General features: G+C 44.2%; 1 protein-coding gene across 2 annotated transcripts in view; it reads right to left on the reverse strand.

Moving 5' to 3' along the window:
* LPP (LIM domain containing preferred translocation partner in lipoma) overlaps positions 1 to 24918 on the reverse strand; it is a 333171-nt gene that overhangs the window by 178428 nt on the left and 129825 nt on the right. For both annotated transcript variants that reach the window (XM_077184001.1, XM_054639115.2), the window contains one exon: positions 6708 to 6820. In XM_077184001.1, the coding sequence (XP_077040116.1) occupies positions 6708 to 6820 (113 nt within the window). The remainder of the gene's footprint in view (positions 1 to 6707; positions 6821 to 24918) is intronic.

A 24918-nucleotide genomic window follows, 5' to 3' on the forward strand; every position in this document is an offset into this window, starting at 1 on the left:
ATGATGTATTTGCTTGCTTTTGGTCTGTCACCAGCCAAGCTCTGACAGAATAAAATTGCCTGCTTCTTCTGCATGCTCTCCATGCCTCCACTATTACTTTCCACATTCATGTCTCCATTACCCATGAGTATAATCCAGGTTACAGATTAAACTCTCTGCAGGTGCCAGCTCTGCCTGACTCCATCATTTGCAGTGTGACAGTGTCCCTCAGAGATGTGTCCACAGCACCAAGGCGATGCCCACCAGGGTTTGTGGTCCTGGGCACAGCACTGGGGGAGCATGGCCTTCTGTCTGGACCCAAACTGGCAAATGTGTCTTAACCTGGGATGGATTTACCTTGATCAGCTCTGACCATTATAAGCAGCAACATTTCTGACCTTTCTGTTTCCTCTCACGACTTTTTAGTAGGTCCCATACCCATATTTACACATGATCTGTACCAGGCTTTTGCTTTCCTCCGTTCCTTCACCTCATCACCTGCTGCATGGCAGATTACCAAAAGCTGCCCTGCTTCATCTCTGAAAGCATCTCCCAGCCTCAGCCACAGGGCTCCCCTGCCAAAAAAGGCACAAGTATGCAGGTCCTAGCACATCCTGTGTGCTGGGTCACTGTACTAAACAGTAACATAACAAATACATTCAATAATACAGTAATAAGCATGATGAAAATAATGAGCACAGTTAACTGTTTGGGTCCTTGCTTACTTTGTAGTCCTTGCTGAGAGGTTCAGCTGTTAAAGGCTGTGCTGCGTTATAACGTTGCCAAGATATTAATAGCCAGGCAGGGAGATGAATGGCAGGCTCACACTGCACAATTAAAACTTTTCCAGTTTACCCTTTCAGTAAAATTTGTGGCTTATAATAAGCATCTTTGTCTATTCTGAAGAGAGTAAGAATTGGAAAGTTACATGGATGGGAACAGAGGTTCATTAAAGATTTAAAATAGAATGTGGTTTGGCATTGTAAAATAAACATGTGTAAGATGGGCTGCATCAAGAGCTGCCTGAAAAGAAGTGCTCAGTGTTCCTTTTCTCTTGTGATCCTGGATCTACTGATCATGCTGCCCACAAAAGGGAGGGAAAAGCAGCAGGGATAAAACGTGCATGCTTGCTTTCAATAATGTGAAAGTCTGCTCTATATCCCCACTCATGATTCATTTCTCATACATATATCTATAGGGTGTAAATATATATATACACACATATAAGTAATGCATGCATTTTATCTCTCATGCATCCCAATATTCATCAACATATACAGATGCTATATTACTGAGTTTTCTCACCCTAGAACCTAAATCCCCTTATTATAGAGCAAACACTTATTGGCTTGTAGAGACCCAGTGAGCATTTAAACATTCAGAGAACATACATGTTATCTGTTTAAGTCTAACTTAGGGCACAGCACATTCCTGTTTCACAAACATATGAGGAAGGCAGGAAGGAAACAGATAAAAAGCATTCCTTCAAAGCCAAGATTTGAGTAAAGGGGTTAACATTACCAGGTAATTTATTTATACTGCTGGACACAGCTTCAATTTAGATAAAAGGCAGATGCTTATCACGTGGATTTTAATAAATCAGGTTAGAAGTCACAGTCAGAAATCTGTAAAAGCTGGATCTCAAATGGCAAGCAATGCACACAGACTGTGGCTTTATTTACAGAGTTTCTGGGAGTTACTGATCCCTCCTGGAGTCAGGCAGCCTCGCCAGCAGCCAGAGCTGCCCTGTGGTACCAACATTCCTTGCCAGCAAGCACCTACAACCAGGCCACTAATCCTGATGATTAACAAAATCTAGCACTAGAGGGAGGCTGAACACATGCTCTGCTCTCTTTGGCCTTTCCAGCTTCTCCACACATTAAAAGGCAGGTGATTTAAAGCAGCCCAGCACCAGCAGGCAGAGCCCAGCCACTGAACAGGAGATGAGCGATTTAAGGCAGCAACCCCCAATGGCAAAATTCATGCTCTTTCCTCCCCAGCTATTTGCCAAGAAATGCACCCAAAATTCAGACATAAAGTTTTAAAAAAACCCAAAAAACCCAAAGCAATTCCTGTGTCCTGGCTGTTCCTTCAGCCAGTGAGTCAGAGCCCGCAGAGGCACCGCCGCCGCCGCCGGCGGGGAGCGGAGTCAGACGCGAAACACCTGGCAGCCTCTCCCCAAGGAGGATGAGGCTCTCACTTCTCGCACCTATCAACACATTCCCACCTTCTCCCAGCTCCGAGGAGCAGTGAGACAGGTCTCCTCAGAACAGCCTCACGGAGGAAGGCACACACGCCTCCAGAATGCGCTGCAGCTTTTCCCCTTCCAAAACTCCGTGGCAAGAGGAACTCGAGCCCTTTGGCTGATTTTCTGCACATCGCAACAGGACAACACCACTGGAGAGTTCAGAAGCTCTGAATAAGGGCACAGTTCCCTGCCCGTGTAGCTGCAGCCCTGCAGCCCCTCCAAACATAGATGGTTTTAACAAGAACTGGTATATTAAAATTCTTTATGTTGCACTTCATGCAACTATTCAAAGTCTGATTTTTTCTTCACTTTAACCCCCAACCTAAAGCCACTTATTCACATCTGCTTTGATATATCCCAAATTGTTCCTATGTTCAGGCACTGATGGTGTTTAGTCATTAATTTGCAGTTATTACAGTAATGAGGCTCTGGGATGTAGCAGGCAGAATAGCTCTGGGACACAGGAGATCTCGGTCTTATTTTTAGCCTGCTACTGGTCAGCCTGATGACCTAGGCAAAGCACTTTCCCTGCTCCAGCTCCCTTATCAGGAAGAGAGTGGTATTTCTTTTGTCAAGTGTTTTGTGGCCTGTCAATAAAAGCCACACTGATAACAGCTGGGGGTTGCTGGGAAAGAAGTGCCATCCCAGCTCAACACAATCCCCTTCTTCCCATGCTGTGGCAGCATCTCAGATCCCAAAAGAAAACCAGACCCATCTGCAGATGCAGCACATGCAGGTAAATAGTAGAGATCTCTAAACGGATGTTTTCCCTTGGCAAGTTGGCAGCTGAGGGTCACATCTGCCTTGAGCCACCCAGATCCTGCCCCAACATGAAATGCTGGGCTCTGACCCTCCCCTTTAGAGAGAATCAGTCATTTCAAAGCCATAGCACCCATGACTCCTGAGACAGCCTTCACAAGGATGGGACATGGGACAGGGACTGGCTTTTCACACAGCTGTGCAGCCCTGCCTGGCAAGGAAGGAAGGAATTGCCAGAGCCATGAGTGAGGGTCCCTCTCTGTGAGCAAATAGGGTCCTTGAGAGGTGGCTGATGAGAATTTCTCACTTTGGCTTTCCCTGGCCTGGGCAGATGCCTGTTTTGAAACTAGAAGGCAAAAACATAATAAAAATCTGCCTCCCTCCCTCCCAGATCTATCTATTTCCCTTTGACAAACAGTGATTTCATTTTTCTTCCCGTCCAAATTTTTTTTTTCTTTCTCTTTCAAACTGAGCCCAGGCCAACGTGGCAAAAGGCTCTTTGCTCATGTCCTTATTTGTCAAACGCGCCACCACCACGCCCTCACCACCATTCTGGGAACAAGTCCTTGCCTTCCCCCGCTGCAGCCAAAGGGGAACTTCCCAACACAACTCTCCCCCAGCCCAAACACACTCTTTTAAAAATAAATATTGCCTTTTCTTTTCTTTTTTTTTATTTCTAAAAAAAAAAAGCATTCCAGTTAATAAGAAAGGAGTTAAAATTTCCTTCCCCTTTCCTCCCCACAGCCCTGCTGTGAATCCGAATATGACGGATCTAGATGGGAAAACAGAAATTACAAGAAAATGCCAGATCTATCACAAAGGTATTTTATGATCCAGCCCTCCTCTAATTTCCATCAGAGCATAAGTCAGATACTAAAGTACCTTTTTGGATCTGATCCTAAGTGGCCAGTTCCACTGTCCAAATAGAGATCCAGAGATAAACAGGTCTATGAAAACTGGGTATTACTTTAACTGCTGCTCTTAAGCTACAGCTTAAACTGTAATAAGCTGTGCAGCTTTCAGCCCTCTGGTAACAGTAACACACAAATTGATAATAAACTAAACATTTATCCTGCTGTCCTCATCAACTTAACACCTAGTATGAAAAGCTTTACCTGGAGCCCCATAGCACACATACTTCATAATCTGTCATCAGCACTGTAATATCCAAAGAGAAATTTCTGATGTAAAATAGCTGATTTGATGGAACAGAGGAATTTCATAGTCTGGAGTAGATCTGGAGGGCTCTCACCAGGTCCACGGGGGCCAAACCACCCAGACAGCAGCCTCAGGTCTGGGCAATGCTCAGGAACTGGGTCTCCTGCTCCAGTGCTTATATTTAGCAATGGGGAAACTGAGGCATGGAAATTAAATGGTCTGGCATTGGAGAGCAAAATCAGCCTCTTGGAGCCCAAAACAACATATGTTCACAAGATCCCTGATTCCAGACAACCATGTCCTCACAGCAGACAGAACACAGTCACCATTTGTTCTGCTCCTTTAGCACAAGAACGCCTGTCCAGAGTTGAGAAAATTACTGTGTTCGATGCACAAAGGCATTGGGCAGCTTTCTCCAGCACCACCTGCCCTTTTCCTCCTCTCTTGGGCTTTACATCTTGCTTCAGCATGACTTTTGCTGCTCCTGAGAGATAAGGAGCTGATCTTGCAACACAAAACCCTGCTGGCTCCTGACTTTGGCCCTGACTTTTGCCTGCTCCTGATCTCCTACAGAAAATGGAAGGGAAAAGGGAGAGGAATAGGTGACCTCTCTGATCACAGATGAAAGACAGGGAAAGGCAGGGAGCTCTGTTTGCTGCATGAGAGTACATTTGGGATGGTGACAGGCAGGACTGCTCAGGTACAACTGCCAGGCTCACCATGCAAAGGAATCCTGCTCTAACCAAGCTCTGGCTAAAACCCCACAGTGAACACAGCTCCAGTCCCAGTTTTATAAAGCCAGAGAGAAAGGGTGTGACAAATAGCAATTCCATGAGTTCAGAGGGAAGAGCTGTCCTGCTGAGTGGTTCTACCAAGGGGCACAGCCCCGTGGCAGCCTCGAGGGCTCAGGGACACTTTTGGAGCCACGGCAGGAGCAAGCTCCTTTCAATAAACACACCAGGCCCTCTCCTTGGGTGACCTGGGAAGGGGGAAGCCTGACCTGAGGAATCCTGTGGGGCACCAGGACCCCTTCCTGCTGCCCAGGCTGCCGTGCAGGCTCCATGCAGGCAGTGCCCGGCCTCTGCCAGGAGCCGGCTGCTCCATGGCTTCCCAGGGCTCTGGAAGCTCCCTGCTCCCACGGGGGCCGCTCTTCTCAGAGAGATAAAAGACAGAACAACACTTGCTGGGGAATTACTTCATTCCCCCAAGGCTGGGAAAAGCCATGCTCTGCACTTGGCAATGTCCCTGACTGCCGCAGCCTTTCCTGGCAAGGGAGAACACAATCCCCATTAACCCCTTCCTGCTCAAAGGCTGCTTCCAACACTGAGCCCATTGAAGGAAAGGCTGAGGCTTTGCCATCCCAGTAAGCGCATGAGGGAGGGAAATGTTTTGTTCTTCCCAAGGCACAAAGCAGACAAAGTGAGTCTAGAGTTGGTGAGAGGGTCAGAAACTAAGTCAGGTCCTTTGAATTCTGTTTAATGCCTGCCTGCTGGCCTACTCTCATGTTCAAACCCACCAAGGGATACAGGACTGCCACAATTCTTCCAGGGCCATCAAGGGCAGCCCCATGTCTTTGGATATGTGGTATATACACTCCCAACAGCCTCAAACGTAGACCATGCTCTCTTTGTTCTCACCACTTCTTACAGAAGGCTCTTCCAGACCTTTGGAGCCCCAGAGCTTAGAAAATTTCTTAACACCAGCACGGAGGTACTTCTGGCAAGCTCAGGCTCTCCTGTTCCTGCACCAACACCCACACAGAGCTGAAATACAGGTTTATTCCCCAAGTGTATTTCAAATTTGCAACCAGACCCATCCTCAGCCTTCCTTTTGCTCAGCTAACAAGACAAACTCTTCTGGTCTCCACTTGGAAGATCAGCTCCTCACTCCTTGATCACTTTGACTGCCTTGTCCCAGAAGTCTGAATGCATTTCTCCAGAATGTGCCTGAGCAAACATAAACCTGGCACTCCAGGCAAACCTGCAATACTGGCACAAAAGTATTCATATCTTGTAAAGGTGTTCAAGGCCTGTCCATATTCAGTTTGGACCTACCATCATCACCTGATGCACCTCAGAAGTTGTATTTTCATCCAGGTGGCCAATCTAGAAGATCCAAGCCAGCAAAAAGAGGGTGAAAAGGGTCTCAATTACATCACTGGAGCCTGGGCCAGGGCTTATTTGCTTCACTTAATTTTAGGCATCTAAACAAAGCACTTTCAGGATCAGATTACTGCCCTAAAGTCTCTCCACAGTCCATGGAAGGAGATGGCCATTCCAGAAAACAATTCACTCTGGGAAGGTTCCACTCCCATCCGCCATCACAACGACATAAGGCAATTAGTCTCCTAATTCAAGCCGGATGGGAAAAATCCTTTAATAGCCCAGTAAGTTTTGAATGGAAATACTCCCTGCTTGGGAAACACAGCTTGCTAAAGCTGACTTCGTTATTCCTGACCCATGATTTTTAACCAGAACTCTGCCACCTCATTGTAATATCATTCATTCATTTCCACAGTTTCTGGATCAGTTCTGCACAAATGACAAAATTCTTGTCTTCTTACCTGTACATTGTAAGTAACATCATCCAGAGGGGGTGGGGGGGGAAAGGCACCTTGTGATGATGTGATGTTCCCAAGGTCATCCACAGGAGGGGGAGGGGGAGGAAGGAAGTCCCCTAGGAGAGAGAAGGAGAGAATTTAAACTCAGCAGCATTTCCCCACATCATGACGTGGATGATCAGGAGGAACCCTGCAATACTCTTAGCTCTGCCCATCGGTTTTGTGGCACAGGACATAACACATTACTTGACCATTAAATGCTCAGCTTCACCCCTCACTGCTTCAGGAAATGGCTACACAGCTGAGTAACACTGGCAGATGGCTTAGGGGTGCTCAGATTCCACAGCAAAAGGTGATGTGCCACAAAGCCCAAAGGCACCAACAAGCAGCTCCACAGATCCAAGTCACATCTCAAACCTACCACAGGTAAACACAAAACTTGCACTAATGAACACCCTGTGTCTAACCTTGCAATGGATCCCATCCAATTCATCTCCCTCATGTGCTAAACTACACCAGCTCTTCTTGATCTCTATAAAGACAGCATCAAGAGCTGTCCAAAAGCAGGGATTCCCTGCTGCAGGAAACACACAGAGGGCTGGAGCTGGAGCCCAGAATCCAGGCCAGCCCATCTCCTGCAGCCCTGCTGCTGGCAGGCAGACACACTCTTTGCATCTTCCTCTTCCAATAGGGACTTCATAGCTTCATGTAAAGAACTGCTGGGAAGATCACAGGCCCTTCTCAGTGACAACAGTCACATGATGGGCCAGGTGCAAGCACACATGAATCCACCTCTCCTAACTCTGGATTTTTACAAGGGGGCTGATGTACAAAATTTCTAGAATACAACTTGCTCAAGTTTATCTTCCAGAAGTGCTGATGGGAAGACAAAGCAGCAAATACTGGCTGTGAAGCCAGCCAGCTTAGCATAGAGATGGGAGGTGGGAGCAGAGAGAAGTTCTCCTTGAGAATTTCATGGGATGTGGGACCAGAAAGGAGAAAGAAAACAAGGACAAAGCAGCACAGGCTGCAGGCAGCAGGCCACCAAGCTCTCAAAGCACCTCCTAATGGTGGAAAAAGAGCATTTGCCATTAGCACTGGATTTGTCTCCAGGGGAGGCAGCTGCCTGCAATTTGGACCACTTTGGTATGATTTTATTTCTTCCTATGAAGATTGATGCCGCAAGTAGAGCTGTTTGCTGTTGGCTCTTGTGCGTGCAGCATCTGGGATGGAAGGTTTCAGATTAATAAAATGTGATATCTCACATATATAGGAACTGTTGCTTTTGGAAGGAAATGTGAGCTCCCTGCTTGACCCTCCAGATCTCCATGCAGCATCACACTGTGTCCAGGCCAGAGGCCCTCAGCACCACCCCTAAATGCCAAGGAGCAGGCTCCAAACCACTGAGGAAGGTGCTGAGCCAAACCCCTGTGACCTGCAGCCTTCTGGACCACCTATGCCCAGGTTTAAAGCCCTAGGCTCAGCCCAGACCAGGCACAGGCACCAGCTGGGCAGCACTGCCAGCACAACACTTTCAAGCTCTCTGCCATGGGAAGCAGATGGGTCTGCAGCCCTTGAAAGTTTTTCTCTTCTATTTTGAATTACTGTTGAAAGACACAAACTTCCCCTAGGACTTTCAGAGATGTTATTTAACAGGAAAGTAATTTCTTCCCACTTTCCCCAAAATGAGCATGGATAGGACTCAAAAACCCCTTCTGAATCCCTAAGAAAGTATTGTCCTAAATACAGATGCTCAAAGACAGCTCAAAAACAACAGACTGAAAACTAATTTAAGACAATCATGCTTGCTCCAATACATAAAATCCCATGAAACCCACTGGCTCATGCTATTATAGAGTTCAGGATTGATTTTTAAAAAAATTATGTCCAATAATATCTGCAGTATCTTCCTCATTGCCTGATAATTAATCAAATCTTTTATTTTAAATAATGTGAAATACAATACAAAATAAAAAGAAAAGTAGAGAGATTTTGAAATTAATATCTAAGGGGTTCATTCTAAAAAATGCTGGGATATTTGAGTGCTTCTTAAACTTTTCTCCTTTGCTCTGTAAATGACCCTCCAACCAGCCAACATGATTTTGCAAACAAATTCAACTCCAGTGAACACAGACTTCTCAAGATTGTGCTTTAAATGATGTTTTTCAGTCAGTCCTGGCTCCGATGCCTAAGACTGATCTCCCTGCACAGCACATTAGTCAGACACTCTTGCTTTATTACAATCCTTCAAAACACCTAAGGAAAATCAAGGTAAAGATTGTGCTGGAGGAGATGAGACAGGGAAAGGGCCAGGTTTTCTGCATAATCAGAAGTCTGTATCTAACAATAACCATTGGATTAAGCATAAACAAAATACCATTTTTGCCCCTTTGGAAGACCCACTCCTCTTGAAAGAAAAAAAAAAATTGGCAAGATTTTTCAGAAAAGGAGCGAAGGACAAGAGCTCTCTCCTAGAGTTTGGAAGAAAACACTTTGCAGTAGGAGACAGCTGGCTCTACCACATCCCAGCCCAGCTCTGCTGTCTCCATCCTGTGTTAGATAAGCTGCTGGCTCCACTCTCCCCACAAGTGGGAAGATTTTTAGACTGGGAAGCAGAGAGCAGATGCCTGATGAACTGGGGGGACCTTGCAGATGTTTGGCCTTTTCCTGGTCCTCTGTGAACAGATGGACCTTTCTCCTTCACAGCTTTAGTTATTTATTCTGCCACTGCGCCTTCCTCTTTCCCACACAGCCACAGGACCCAGTGCTGTTCCCACTGCACTCACAGGAGAATATTCCCTTGGATGCAGAAGGGAAAGCTGTCCCTGCATTATTATTATTATTATTATTGGAATTGCTGGAAGTCTCCTTCCGGCAGAGAGGGAAGCATGCAAAGACCAAAATCCGTGTCCTCAGCAGCATAATGATTCTAGATGGTGTGGGGAAGAAACAGGTTTGAGGAAGCAAAAGGGGAAAAGAACCTGAAAGCCAGCTGACACTCCCTTCAGGCACAGTGTCCCTACAGTGCACCTTTGCCTTCTCTCACCCCCAGAGCTTTGCAAGTCAGATTTTACTCACTTAGAGCTGTGGGAGGAGGCAGGGAAGTCCATGTCCAGGCAGAGCACATCACTGCCACCCACTGCTGACCACCTTCAGTGTCACAGAGCGAGGGGGGAGCCATCTGGGCAGGGGACTGTCCCTGGTCTGCACAGATGCACCAGCAGCCACAGCAGAACGGGGCTCTGGGGTTACCAGTTAACCATGGGCTGGTGGAGGACACATCCCACCCTGAGCACTCACCCTCTCCTGACTGATTTAACCAGGTTGTCCCTCTGTGAATAAGGCATAAGATGACCAAAAGGCTCATTAATGTTGATTATTGTTCAGCACCAAGACCAGCATTTTGGTTGACTTTCGCCTGACATCAACCTGAACACTTGGATGTATTCCAGGTTGTGAGAGTGACTGCACTGAGTTCTGTCAACAGAGAGGTATCAAGGCACCTCCAGAAAGCAATTTGGACTTCAAGGCAGGCAAAGAGACTTGCCTTCCAATGGCAAGTCTCTCCATGGAGGTAGGAAATCCAAGACACAAACTTCCTCCAGCTCATACAATGAGAAATCTCCACCTGTTACCATATGTTTAAGAAGAGAAAATAAACAGTCTTTGTTGCACCAGCTACTCATTCCCCTGCATACAGCTGTGTAGACCATGAGTCAACCTACGAAGGAGCTGTGCAGTGAGACACATGCCCTGCTCGGTTATTTCAGATGCAGCAGCGCAATGTGTTGTGAAACCACAGCCCTGAGCTCTTCCCTCAGCACCCGCGCAGCTCCTGCACCGCAGCATCACCCGCTGCAGCCAGCAGGGATGGGACTGCCAGCCTGGCAACAAAAGCCCCACCCTCGGCCCACCCCGAGCAATAGAAAGTTGTATGTTGTAAATACAAGTGATTAGGCAGAAACGAGGTGAGTCCATCGTGGTTATGGTGGGAAGCAATAGCAGAGCCACTGGCAGAAGTGATGCCTCCCAGGCCCCAGCCTGGCTTCTGGCTTCAATCAAATCTGTGCCATTGTAGATGCACTTGCAACATTTTACCCCTCTCTGCCCCAAAATTTCCCCTCTTACACTCTTTCCCTTTAATAATTTCACTATTACACTTTTAAGTACACAAATATAAAATTGTTCAAAGCCCTAACAGACACCTACATCAGCACAAATCTGTCAGGGTGAATAGAAATTCACAAAATCTTTGCCACTGGCAGCCTGACGCCTTTTGGGTACAAGTACGAGCTAAGAAAAACATCGTGCCTCATACAGCAAACACCATTCTCACTTACAGGCTAACCTTTAAAATTTTAAGTGCACTTCATTTTTTGCTGGATCAAGCTCATGTCTCAAGTCTTTGTTTTCAGGAGATATATCTGCCAGCCAACAAATGAACTGTAGCACAGTAACTGCCTCCCCCCCTTGACAGACACAGTAGTTTAGACATGAAGATTTGTGGCTTTGAAACTTCCAGACTTGAAGAAGGGCTCACATGTTCAGTAAAAGAGATACTTTGGGGGGAAAAAACAGAGAAACGTGAAAAAGCAAAACACTGTAATTTTCAGGGAAACAATAAGTTAATGAAACCTATTAAACAAAAGACTGGGTTTACATTGGTCTTCCCAGACTTCTGGCTGACATCTGATGATGATATATGTCAGATGCTGATTTCAATTTTCTCCTTCCAAGCAAAAATAATCCTTTCTGACTATAATCTTGATAATTTCTGATTCTCAAGCTGGTTCAGAATCAGTTTGAATCACCTGTGAAACACAGTTCAGCCCTGACTCAGAGACCAGACTAAGGATAGTGATGGAGTGAACCCCACTGATGTGTTTCCATTCTGATCCAGACTCCGTTTGGCAAAGTACTGAGCAGACAGGGGCACTGCTTGGTCAAGTATTTACCTTCTACTGCAGAAAGCCAAAGCTTTGACATTGAAACAATTGAGATTTACACCTAAACCCTAATTCATTGAGCACTAAAATCCTGTTGATGGAGGCTACCATGAACCTGCAATCCACAGTGACCATTGCAGGAGCCTGCAGAATATCCCAGTATTACTACATGGTCTGGGAAGCTTCCTACTGCAAAGTGACAGCACAGGATTTTTATAGATGTGACCCGGGGCCTCCTAGGTGTGAACATACATCTTACTAAGTTTCCAAAAGTAAACATTTTCCTGTAGCATCTGTACTTAACACATCACTAGGCAAGGAAAACACACAATTTAAATCATGTTTTGGCCCCAACCATGTTGTGAGGAATCACTGACACCACGTCAGTGCAGGGGAAACTGCTGCATGATGGCATACCAGCTCCACAATCCACCTAAATATACCACATTGGCCTGTGATTCCTAAAATAAAGCAGCTCCAACAACCCAAAGCACTGTTTAAATTACCACTCTTACCAATCACTAATCCTACCATTTGAACTACTTGTGCTAATCAGCTACTGTATTAATAAGCATGAGGAAGAAAAAAAACCCACACTGGCTAATTTCATCCTCAGCATATAAAAAAGGAATACTGAGTCTGTCAGGTAGTTGCACTGAAAATTTACTTCACCACCTGCTAGCTGAAATATTGCTTTTATGGATTTACATTGTATTAAAAGGTCACTGGCTGTTTAAGTCTTAAACAGTTTTAATCATTCTAAAAGTCTCTTAACAGTAAGAAAAGGAAGCTCAGAACAAACAGCAGCAGGGATTCTAATTAAAAGGGCCAATTCATCTAATTTTATTTGGGGTTAATTATTCAGGATTCACTCTCTGATGTGTAAGGAATAGCAATTAGTAATTTTAGTGATTTGAGGAACATTGGAGGTGTAATCAGTTAAAATGAGTGAGTGTTTACAACACAAGATGTTGAATTAGTTTCTCCCAGCTGGAGAACAGGAACATTAGTCCCCTACAGTTCAGGACTATGCATCGCAGTCCTGCTTAAAATATTCTCTTTAAATTAAAAAAAAAATCCAAATCCACCACAAGCCAACAATCATCTGGTAATTTTGTTTACTACATGGAAAGTCAATAGGAAATGTGTACCATGGCAGCTTACTCATCCTCACCTCCACCTTCACCCTGCCATCCAACTGTTTAAACCCCTGGGATTCACTGGAAACAATTCCCAGTAATTTTTCAATCTGTACAACTCCAGTCAGACTACCATCCTCTTGCCACACTGCCTTTCACCACAGCTGGCTGAGATAATGGCAGAAGCAGCCTGTGAAACTTTGAAATGTTAATTAACCTCAGTGGTTAAATATACAGAGGAAAAATGACCGTGCGATTAGCTTAAAACCTCTAGGTACAATTCCTCCTGCAAAAGCAAATCCAAAATAGCTCTGCTGGAATCGCTCTGGACTTCTTCCAGTGTTACTAGAGCCAGAATAAGGTACTAAAGCTTTCAGGAGAAGCAGATGAGACTCTGGTGGGGAAGAGGAGCCACATGGGAGAGTGCCAGTGGGGAGATCCAGCGCTGGCTGCTCTGACATCCGGGGCTGAGCTGAGGCAGCAGTTCAAAAGCCATTTTTTACTCCTCTCCAGAGGTAACTGGGTTTTACCACTACTCAGGCATAGCCAGTAGTCCAGGGTCCAGGGACTGGACCCCTTGCAAGTTTGTGCCCACAAGTTTACGACTGTTAAAAGGAACAGCACTGGCACACTATGTCATGCTCTCTGCAAGTGGTGTAGCTTTTAATGAGCAACCTAATTTGGTACAAACAGATGCTGTCTTTAGTGTCCTATACACAGAGTTTTCACTCCAGCTCTCATCACCAATGTGGGAAATCCCCTTTACCCCTTCACTCAGACCTCACTGACCTCCCTCTCAAAACACCCCAAAGGCAGTAATTAGCACCAGGGTAGGAGATAAGGATTCAGTTCCCCAAATTATGCAAAATCTCAGCTGCTTCACCACAGTGGATGCCCCTCATTGTGAAAACAATGGGTTTTTTGATGAGATTGTTTCCATTCAGCTGGTGGCTGTAGACACCAAGTGCTATCCTTCCTAACAAATCCCAGTCAGTGCTCCTGCAGCTCCAGTGGTGGCAGGGAGGAGCAAGCAGCTGCAACCCCGTGCTGGCCTGTCCTCCCACATGCACATCAGCAGAGCTTCCTACACATCAGGCCTACAAAGACATCAGCAGAAGGCTGCATTTTAATCTTAATATTATTTTTCCATATAACTGTGGGGCAGAGCACTCCATCTACTGTCCTACACCAACCTCTCTGCCATAGATGTGACCCACAGGAAACACAATGGTCCTTTACCAAAGTTTAGCGAAGGACTGAAGTTGAACTGTTGCAAGAAACAGTCCATGGAACCTTAAAACTTCAATAAAAATCTGTGCTAAAATAGAAGGCAGAAGAAGACCCGTAAGATTTAACAAAAAAGCTCTAAGCACTCTTCCCTGTCATATACTTCTTTTAGGGTATTGGGGATGTCACAACCCCACTGTGTCTCTGTCCACCAGCATGAAAAGCTTTCCTTTGCCTTGTCTGCAATGTTTATTTGTAGAAGTGAGCATGATTTCATCTTACTTGTGCAGCAACTAGTACAATGAGATCTCCCTTTCAGCTGCAGCTGCTCAGGTCCAATAATGGGGACAAAAGTAATTCTGAATGATTTTTTTTAAAAATGACAGAAAATAAAGGAGAGATTTCCAGGTAAACAAGTGAAAATCAGAGCATTTAAGTCAGAAGAGAAAACCCTGTCCTGGAGAGGAAATGGGCTGCATTCCCACCATACCATCCTTCTCCTCTGAGAGTGAAGGGTCCATGAAACAACTCAACGAGGGAAACACCACCTCAGTCAGAACAAAGTGGAACAGGTTATCTATTTGTTTATTAGATTATGGTGTTGAACTCATTTGTTCATTGCTAAGAGCTTCTGACAAGAGTTGACATATGCATTAATTTATTAGAGGGCTGTTTTGAAGGAGTTGAAAAAAATTAGCTACGCTACTGGATTAGGATCTCATTTCCACCGACTGCTGCTGCAAAGCACAGTGAAAGTCAGTCTGTTTATTTGGCCAGCCTTCTCCCCTGAGGCAGCAGACAGGGAAGATGGGGACCATGTCCTTAAGACACAACCTATCTTATCTTCAACCAAACCCTCTCTGTCCCTAGTGATGAAATACAAAACACTGCACAGATCACAAAAAAACATCTCACAGAGCTCTTCACCACCAAGGGACTTCCTCAAGTTTTGGAAGCTGCAGCCAACAGTTTTAAGCAATGCTGGATTTATCTTTTCCTATGCCTGTTTTTTGTATTGTTTTCCCATTTGGGAGGCGAGTTGCAATCTGAGCAGGCAGAGGAGACCCATGTGCTGCAGCCTTGGCTTAAGCCTCAGAGTCAGCAGTGGCCTGTGCTGCAGAACATCTGGAACCACTGGATGCATTCTCTTAGCCCAGCATGCGAAGGAGAGGGACAACAAAACCCACTGCCATAACCAGACCATTCCTGGAGGAGGGGGTCAACCTCCCTTCAAGAAGTTCTCTTCACTGAGTCTTCTGCTCCTGGTTTGAGAGACTGGAGCAAAACCACCAAGCGGGAAAGGCAAGCACAGTGCTCAGATGAGCTGATCAAACAAACCCCCATGGACTAGTTTTCAAACTGGGTCACTCATCCTCTGGGTCCTCCCATCTTCTCTGCCACCCCTCCCTGTGTCACACTTACAAACACCCAGACTTGGAAGATGAAAGCAAAATGTGTCTTCATCAAATGTATCTCAGTTCACTGTTTACACCAATACAAACAACACTGGCTTTCTTCCTTCCACTGCAGTTAGTCAGTGCTACTTGGGAGCAGAAAAGCATCTTGATTTTCCTTCTGTGATAAAATTAATTGCCTTCTAATTCACTGCTGTAACACTGAATAGTAAATTACATCCTTAATCCCTGAAGATAACTGAAGATAAAATTAAATGTTGGATACATAGAATTCACCTCTATCATATTTTTTTCAAAATAAATAGCAATGCTCCATATCCAAATTTTAGTGATGGACATGGCAGTGTTAGGTTAATGGCTGGACTTGATGATTTTGAAGATATTTTCCAGTTCTAAATAGTTCTATGATTCTAACTCTGCAAATAAATGTATAGAAATATATATTTATATGGAATAGTGGTGGTTTGGTTCCTTTTGCTGGTACCAACTAGAAATGTCCCATGTGAACTGGCTAGAACATGGAAAAAAATCAGGATTAAAATCAAAAGAAAATACAAAAGGATGGTAGTATCCTATATCCTCTATATCCTTTCTACTGTATTTCTTGCTAACAAAGAAAGTAGAGAAGAAAACAAATGCAGACTTTCTTTTCTTTGAGATGAATCATACACTGAAACACTGATTCCAAAGCTTTCTGTACCAAAGACCATTTTCCAGTACCCTAAAGGTACTATTCCCACTTATACCCGCAGTTATTGCCACAATGTGACAAGAAATGCTTTAAAATTTACACTTTTGCATAATTCAACAAAGTAACTGGTTAGTGAAAAAAAAAACCACACTAAACTGACCTTTTAGACAAGGAACTACATGCATTTTTTCATATTCTGCAAAATCTCCTACCAAGAACCACCCCATTCTTCTGTCTAGTTAGAGCCCAGAGCACTGTGGTGGGGAAAACAAGAGGAGACAGAGCATTTCCCATCAGGAGCTCCTTAAAATGAGCAAGGAAGAGGTGAATAACAGAGGTACACAAAGGTCTTCCCAAGGATGAGAATCCTATTCCCATTCAGGACATTGATGATAACAGAATTCACTCCCTAGAGTGACCCAGGCAGACTGCCTATCCTCAGAATACAGGCAGGGATAAGCAGTGGCAGCATGGAACTTGGTCTGGTTTTGGGGGAACGTGGTTCCCATCCTGCATTCCCAGCAGGAATGGCCACGACACTGTAGTTACCCAAGCACACACATTTTAACCTTCTGACCATTCTGAGAGAGCAGTCAATAAAACCAGCAGTTTTACTGTAACTCTGCTCAGCATATGGTGCCTCCTTTCCAGAGAAAAAGTATTAGGGTCTGGCATCAGCCCAGAGCAACTGAGAGGGTGCCCTTGCCATGAAACACACCACACCAAAAGCACTATTTGCTGTAGAGAAACCTGGGTGAGATTGCTCCCAGACTGAATTAAAAGTTTTCTATTTAACCGACAGAAAACAAATTACTGAAATATTTGTGGATATTGTTAAAAGGAATAATGCGGAAGAAAATTAAAATCCTCTGCTAAGATTGTGGTTTTGTTTGAAAAGCCAGAGACTTTATTCTTAAAATAAAAATGTTGTGGAAAAAAAGGGTAACAAATTGTAGTAACATATTGCTGCAGTTTCTAGGCTGGTCTTTGGAAATCTTCAGTCTGAGGTTTGGTTTTCCTCAGAACTGCTACTGGGACAATTTTAGTTAAACAAAAAATAAAATTAGGCTAGGTGGGGAACCTCTCTCGATTTTCTTTTGTTCTAATTTCTTTTTCAGCTTTGCTACAGGAGAGTGCAAATCTATCCTTTTCAGATTAATGACTGATCTTCATTCTAAATCCCCACTCCAATATTAATAACCTCTCAGAAAACAATTAAAATGGATATATTGTTTGAGTGTGTGCTTAGGGAGGATGAGAAGAGGATAAATCTTCTCTGATGACAAAAGCCTCTGTCCCCCTTGGAGGGCTGCTGATGCCAGTGGTGATGGACAGTGATTATCCACTGTCACATACACATCTCCTCCTGCTTCCACAAGCATGAGCCTGGAGCAGTGAAGGGAGGGAGAGAGGGCTGAGCAGCACAGGAGAAGAGGGGATGGTCCATCTCACCACCTGACAAGGACTCCTTTATCAGTGAGCTGGAAAGAGTAGGCCTTTTCCTCCATCAGACAGATGATGCAGGAAGAATGATTTCCAAGTTGACATTATCAGCAAGTGCAAACAGCCAGAGAGACACCAGGAAGGTTCACTGGTTGGAAATTATTTTAATGCACAGAAATGCCCGGTGTGCTGAGGCTTTATGATGAATCATGAAGCCTACGTCATTCAGAGTTGCTTATCAGCTCTGAGAATTTTCTAGCCAACATCTCCATCTTCTTCATGAATCACAGCAAAGACAGTGCCCTGGTGCTGTGGGCTACAATTACTCCTTTTGCCTTTTTCCAGTCCCATGTGAAGCAATGGGAAGGTCGTGGTGCATCTTGCCAAAGTGGTGTTTTTATAGTGTAATAGGGGAAAGCACATTCTCTGCCCTGGCAAGGGTGCACACAGAGATATTTAAGGGTGCAGAGTTTTCTTAGAGGATGGTCAGAGGGCTGGCATGTCTTGCTATGAAGACAGGCTTAGCTGTTCAGCCTGGAGAAGAGAAGGCTCCAAGGAGAGCCAAAAACACCTTACAGTCCCTAAAGGGGGCCTACAGGAAGGCTGGGGAGGGACTTCTCACAAGGGCATGTAGTGGTAGTACAAGGGGGATGGCTTTGAACTGAAAGAGAGGATATATGGAAGAAATTCTTTACTGTGAGGGTGGTGAGGCACTGGCACAAATTGCCCACAGAGGTTGTAGACTTCCCATCCCTGGAATTATTCCAGACCAGGTTGGATGGAGCTTTGAGCAACTTGGGATAGTGGAAGGTGTCCCTGCCTATGGCAGAGGAAGTGGAATCAGATGATCTTTAAGGTCCCTTCCAATCCAAACCATTTGATGATTCTGTGATAGGATTCCATGACCATCTTTGGCACAAAAAGACAAACTTGAGTCACGGCCTGCGTGTTCTCCTAGAGAAGAGCAGAAACACCCTCCTTTGGTGTTTACATGAAACCCTAGAGAAGCAGGTTTTGCCAATTCACACTGCAATTTTGTAATGCATGACTTGCTGCACGCAGTCATCCAAGGTGACTGCTTTATACAAAAGCAAAGCTCATTCCTAGAGGATTTAAACAATGACAGTCAGATTTCCCTGATGAAAGACACTCAAGTGAGTAACAATTTCATTTAAAGAGAAAACATGGTATTTTTGGGCACCTGGGCTGTCAAGAAAATAAGAAGCAATTGAGGATGCAATTGAGAATATTCTGAAATTGGCCACTATTTATATTTCTACACAAAGGACAGATTTTAGATTTAAAAATACAGGTATGACCTAGCTTTAAAATCCAGTAACCCATCTGGCCAAAACCTAAATGTGGATGCTGATGATCTTTTGAAGAATAGGACTCTCTACTTTCACAAGACTATGAGATTTACTCCATATCCTTATCAGGCAATACATATCACATCATGTCATGATGATCAGCATCTTGATTGATTAAAATCTTTAATTCCATTGGATTTAGAAGGCTAGTTTGAGACACACTCATACAAAAGACCAAGGCTGGAGTTCATCACAAGCACACAATGGGACACTGTGACTGCAGCATTGATATCTGCTCCCCACATTCTTCAAAATACTGCAGTTAAAATTATCTAGCCAAGAGAGGTAAACAAAGGTGTGTGTCAGGTCAGCCAGCAAAACCTTTCAAGACTCCACAGTCATCATGAGAAAGCAAATAAAGACTACTTTGGCTCTCATTTACTATATATTTAACATTTGCAAGAGAAAAATCAGATGACTGCTTAAAGCTTGGGATGATGCACGCCATATTCAAGCTACTCCAGAGCTTGAAATGTTTAATGTTTTATGTGGTTTGGAAATGGTTTAAATTCCCTGATGAATTTTTCATGCCCATACACAATTTAGCCTTTATCAAAAAGATCCCCTTCAATTATGTACTCTGCAAAAATTCTTTGGAAGAATTCTAGACACTTTTCTCCTTTTTTTTTTTTTTGTTTACTGTTTTCAGTTTGCTACGGTCTGTATAAAACACCCTCACTTGGCTATGCCTACTGAAGTTATCTGTGCTTCACCTTTTGCGCTACTCACTGAAAATCTCTCCATGCTCTCTCTCCCTCCATGACTTTACCTTAACTGTGGAGAACGGGAAGACAGAAGAGCAATCTGGGACAGTGAAAGGGTAAGCCTCACTGGGGCGAGGCTAAAAGGCTGCAAACCTTTGGATGGACGCAGCTCTTTGCCGCGCTGCACCGTGGGGAGCTGTCTGTGGAGAGGGGCATCCTCTGGGCAGCAGAGCTGGCAGCAGGCACGTCACTCCCAGCGCAGGAGAACAAGCCTAATTAGAGCACTGCCATGTGCCAGCTATTCTTGGAGCCAGAACAGCCCCTCAGGAGCTGTTGCAGGAGAGCGAAGCGAGGACAGCCCTCGGACCACTCCAGCCCACGTCAGAGGCATCCCCAGGAACATAAAGGCATCCGCCCCTGCCCTGCAGCCCAAAGATACCAAACTGCTGCTGCTCTTGCTCTCTGAACACCTTCGTTATGCTGAGCACACATCCCCCAAGGTTCTGGGAATATTAACATAAGCCACCCACAAATATTATTTTAAAGACGTGATTCCCAGAGTCCTCCTATTTTTGGAGAAGCATCTTAAAAAAGCTTCCCTAATATACTGGAACAGGCCCCATATTATCTCTTCATGAAAGGAATCCAACTGCTATGCTTCTAAATTCACTGGTAAGCAGTTCAGACTTCCTTTTATATTGTAAGATTTCCTTCCCATAAGACGCAAGATATATTGCCTCAAGGGAAAAACAGCTTTATGAAGAGGAAGCTACGTGTGCCAGAATTGTTCTCTTCCATTATCCGTAACATCCTTTCTCCCTCCCATTGTTTTAATAAAGTTGGTCACCAGAAGAACCTGCAGCAAAAATGCCAATACCCTCAGAAGAGTATCTACCTGCCAAAAGCCCCAAAGCACATCTGCTGTTCTGCAGCCTCCTTGATGCTCAGAAAATCTGTTTTCTATGCATGCCACATATGCAGTGCTGATAGAAATGTGACTTTGCTAACAAACTTACTTTTGGCTGTTCCCACCAGAAAAACATTTTGAGGAATGGATGGCTCACCAGTAATCTCCCACCTACATGTGTTTTTGTAGCATTTCATTGAATAGAAGGATGAAAAGGCAAAAACCCAACCAACCAAAAAAAAAAAAAAATACAAATTAAAAAAAAAACAAAGAGAGAGAGAGAGGAAACACATTCAGTGGCAATCAGCATTACAGGGGAAAAAAATTAAAATCTGCTGTCTGATGTTCCTACATGTGATCTAGAGAAATATTCCCCTCCTGCATGCACGTGCTTGCATGCAGCAGGGGCTCAGTTACACTCTTAAGTTCAAGTGCATTCTTAAATGTTATGTCCCACGGGCCTTCACAAAGCATGTATCAAATTAGGCATTTGCTGGAATGCTTTGCTAAGCAAAAGGATTGGTTTATGAACTTTCCCCAAAGATTCTGCTGAAATGAGGCTAAATGGTTGCAGTGGTAGCTCTCAGGAGATCCCCAATTCTTCCCTGAAGCATTCATTTTGCTAGGATTTCCCTCTTGTATATTCAGCTTTGGGGAATCACTATGGGAAACTGGGAGCAGGGAATTCCCAGCGTTAGAAATTACAGTATTGCCCAGGGTAGCTGAAGTAACCACAAATCCCTCCCCACTGATTCAGATCCCACCAGAGCCACTGACATCTCTTCAATTTTCATTAAAAATCTCCTCTAGAGGGTATAATCTCCCCAAATTTAAGCAGAGGGAAATCCAGGGTTCCCTAAAATCAGAATCCACTTTATTTGGGACAAAAGGAATCTGCTCTCAGAGGGACTGGAGCTGCTAAAAATAAGCAAATATTCCCAGTGTTTCTGCATTCCTCTCCCTGAAGTGAAATGATCAAGAGGATTAATTTTAGAGTACGTACAGTTTTTATGTGAAAAAACCCAAGCTGCATCTTAGCTTTTAAGCAAAGACCAGATGGAAAGTCTATCATTAGAAATGCCAAAGGGAGAATACGCTCAAAGTTCGCTTCAGGATGGAAAGGTCATTTCTAGTCATCCTTGTTTTAAATGTTCTCAGAAGCACTCAAGCTTTTCGTAGTAAGATGGCTTTCTTTTAGTTTATCAACCTGATTTCCTTCAAAATAAAATATAAAAATATCTCCAAAATAAAACAAAAATCGCCAAACAAGACAGAAACTTGAAAGGCAGGCGCCAGCTCTCTTTTTTTCCTCTCCAGAGCAAAAGAGTCATTAAATTTTTAATGAATTATTGTTTAGTTGACAAGAAATGCCACAAAAATGACCTGCTGATTCCACCCAGGGGTGTTTACTTAGAGTTGCACAGGGAGATTTATGAGATGACAGGCAACAGACGACGTGTCAATGGAGTCTGAGAGGCAATGCTTCATTCATCAGGTACCAATGTCGATGAAGAACACGTCAAGATGATGAGAAATGGAGCAGGTTTCTCCACTATGCTAAAAGCAACATTCCAAGCCCCCAGGGAGGGCTTTGTGCAGCTGCCCCATACAAATCCACCAGCCCACCTGCACTGAAAGCACCATGCTCCTGTTCCTAAGATGTGAGCAGTTCAGTAAGAACCCCCTTTGGGCTCAAGATGCCTTCTTAACATTACCAGCACACACAGGGTGACTAGGAAGTGACAAAATTGTGATCAGTGACATTCACTGGAGTCAGTAGGGTGACCTGAAGATAATACAGTGCTCCCAGCATTACTCCACTTGCTCACTCACATGAGAGCTACAGCTCCCACTGAGACTCCAGCAGTCCCTGATCTCCACATGCCAGCCATCCATGAAACAAATCCCGTGCCCAAGAAGATCAGCCCACAGCTGAAGTACAGGATGTAATGAGGCCCCTGGGACACAGCTTCCAAACCTTAACAGGAAAATATTTAATCAAAGACAGAAGACTCTATTCTCCTGTTTTCCAACAAATATTTAAAAAGTACATCGATATGGCGATATAAAACTGACATTTTCACAGTAAACACATTTGTGTCCCGGCGCAGATTATTGCCAATGAAAACTGGAGCTACTGGCTAAATCTAAAAGTATTTTATTTCCTTGCAGGCTGTGCCTTTTCTCAGCTCTAGTGGGTCACCCCTAACAATAAGTATCTGGCTTCAGGTCTTCCTTTATACAAATCCTCTCAGAGGAGCCATCACTGACCTAACCAGGCAGAAATTGGGCTGTGCAAGTGTCAGAGGGAAATGTGTCCTGCAGTACCACTGAATGAGGGACAACCAGACAAAACCAAGATTCCATTCCCAAGCAGCATGCTAAAGCTTTAGAAGCAGCAAACAAATGCTTTGTTGTTTCTTGGCCACTTGCAAATGTTGATTATTCCGTACGAAATAATTAACAAACAAGGACAGAATCTCCAAGCTCTCTTTAGAAACCTTCTTTTCAAAATACACCCTTATTTTAATCATTTACCATTGGCAATAGAGAAGGAAAACAAGGAGGTAAGAAATCTAACACAATCAATCCTTCCCTAGTTCCCACAAATAGACATTCACTGCCTTCCAATAGTCTTGACTAATCATTTTAATAAGCAGTGAAAAGATTTCGCAATTAAATGCTTAGAGAAATAAGATGCATCTTCCTTCTCCTTCTCATGCCTCATGAGTTTTCCAGCTCCTCTCATAAAGAGCTTTCATTACTCTGGGCATGATGGAGCCAGAATTGCTGCATGAGAAAGCTCTGATTTCAATTTTATCTCAGTCACTATCCAAATGCCCAGAAACTTCTTCACAGCTCTTGGACCACAGGAGAAAAAAAAAGCCCAAAAAGAGCCAAAAAAGGGGGGTTTCAGTCCCAAGATCAGAATCACATTAGCTAGACAGGTTTTTCAGATAAAAAAACCTCTGGCCTTAGTGTAAACTAAGCATATTTGGTCGAGTAGCAGATGAAACAGACAAGGAGCCTCACAATGCCCTTCCTGCAGCCCCACATTCGTGGTGACAACTGCACTTTGCTCTGATGAAAAGTGACCTTTAGGCCCTGACATTTAGGTCCAGATTCTCCTACTTGTGTCACCTCCGCCTCCAGTTTCACAGGTCGAATTCACAGCACTTCAAATAGTTGGCAAGATTCATCAAACATGAGCCCATGTCTTGCCCAACAGAGTCTTAAAATGGAATATTCCCACTCCACAGTCCCATGCCATGCTGGATGGTCAACTTACACGAGGTACTGGATGTGCCATATCTCTTTGGAAAATCAACATACCAAGCGAAAGCTCATCTCCCAAAATAGTCACCCTGATACTTTATTTCTCTTTTATTTGTTTGCCTACTGCAGTTACAAAATACATTCTCACTGAGGCAAAAGGGATCATTAGCCAGAGCGCTTTTGGATGCAAAGAGACAGTGCTAAACGTGCACCAGAAACAGGAATATTATATGGTCTTCCCACATGAGAAAGCATAAAAAGGCAAAAGGACCCTCCATTAGCTCGTCTCCATGATATCTCAGTAAAACCAGATACTCAGAATGGAATTGTGGTGATTGGAGGTTTCTTGTTTATAAAGCCCAACTCTGTTTGCAGGAAATATCTCAGCTGTGGTCACACATCGCATCCCTTGTGTCAGATTAGCTGCTAAATTTAAAGTATTTTCTGTGTATCTACTAAGTATGAGTTACTGGCATGAAGAAATGTTTTAATTGTCATAAGTTTTCAGGTTCAGCCAAACCAATCGTTCCTGCAGCTAAGTCTGAAAGACTCTTGACTCTAATAAGGGATGTAAGCAATTGAACAAAACCTAGAGACCTGGCAGCCAGAGATCCACCAGCCCTTGCTGCCACAAGGTCATCTCTCCCTCCTGAGGGCCTATGTCCCATTTTTACACACACACACAGGCTGAGAGCCTGATGCACCAAGAGAAGTCAGTCAAGTATTCTGTTACAAACACAACTGATTTTTTGGCTGGAGGAAAGGGTTACAGTGTCAGACTCTGCAGGATCACTGTGGGCAGGGATGGGTTAACAAGAAGAGATCAAATGTGAATTTAATTCAAATCTAAGGCACACTAAGGAGAAGATGAGGAAGATACTGCAATGCTTCATGCATTATCTGGTACGACTGCATGGTATCCTGTCCATGCTGATAGCAGAGGAGATACAGACCAGCTGTGATTTTACCCAACTCACAGTTCCCTCATGCACTGCCTCTTGTCTTTATAAAGTGATTTTTAGGTAAGACAGCTGTGTCAGACCTGAGCTCCCAGTGTAATTTCCCCCCTATGCCTGCAGAATTAATTCAGTAACCC

Source organism: Agelaius phoeniceus, chromosome 10 (genome assembly GCF_051311805.1).
Source record: "Agelaius phoeniceus isolate bAgePho1 chromosome 10, bAgePho1.hap1, whole genome shotgun sequence".
NCBI classification, from domain to species: Eukaryota; Metazoa; Chordata; class Aves; order Passeriformes; family Icteridae; genus Agelaius; species Agelaius phoeniceus.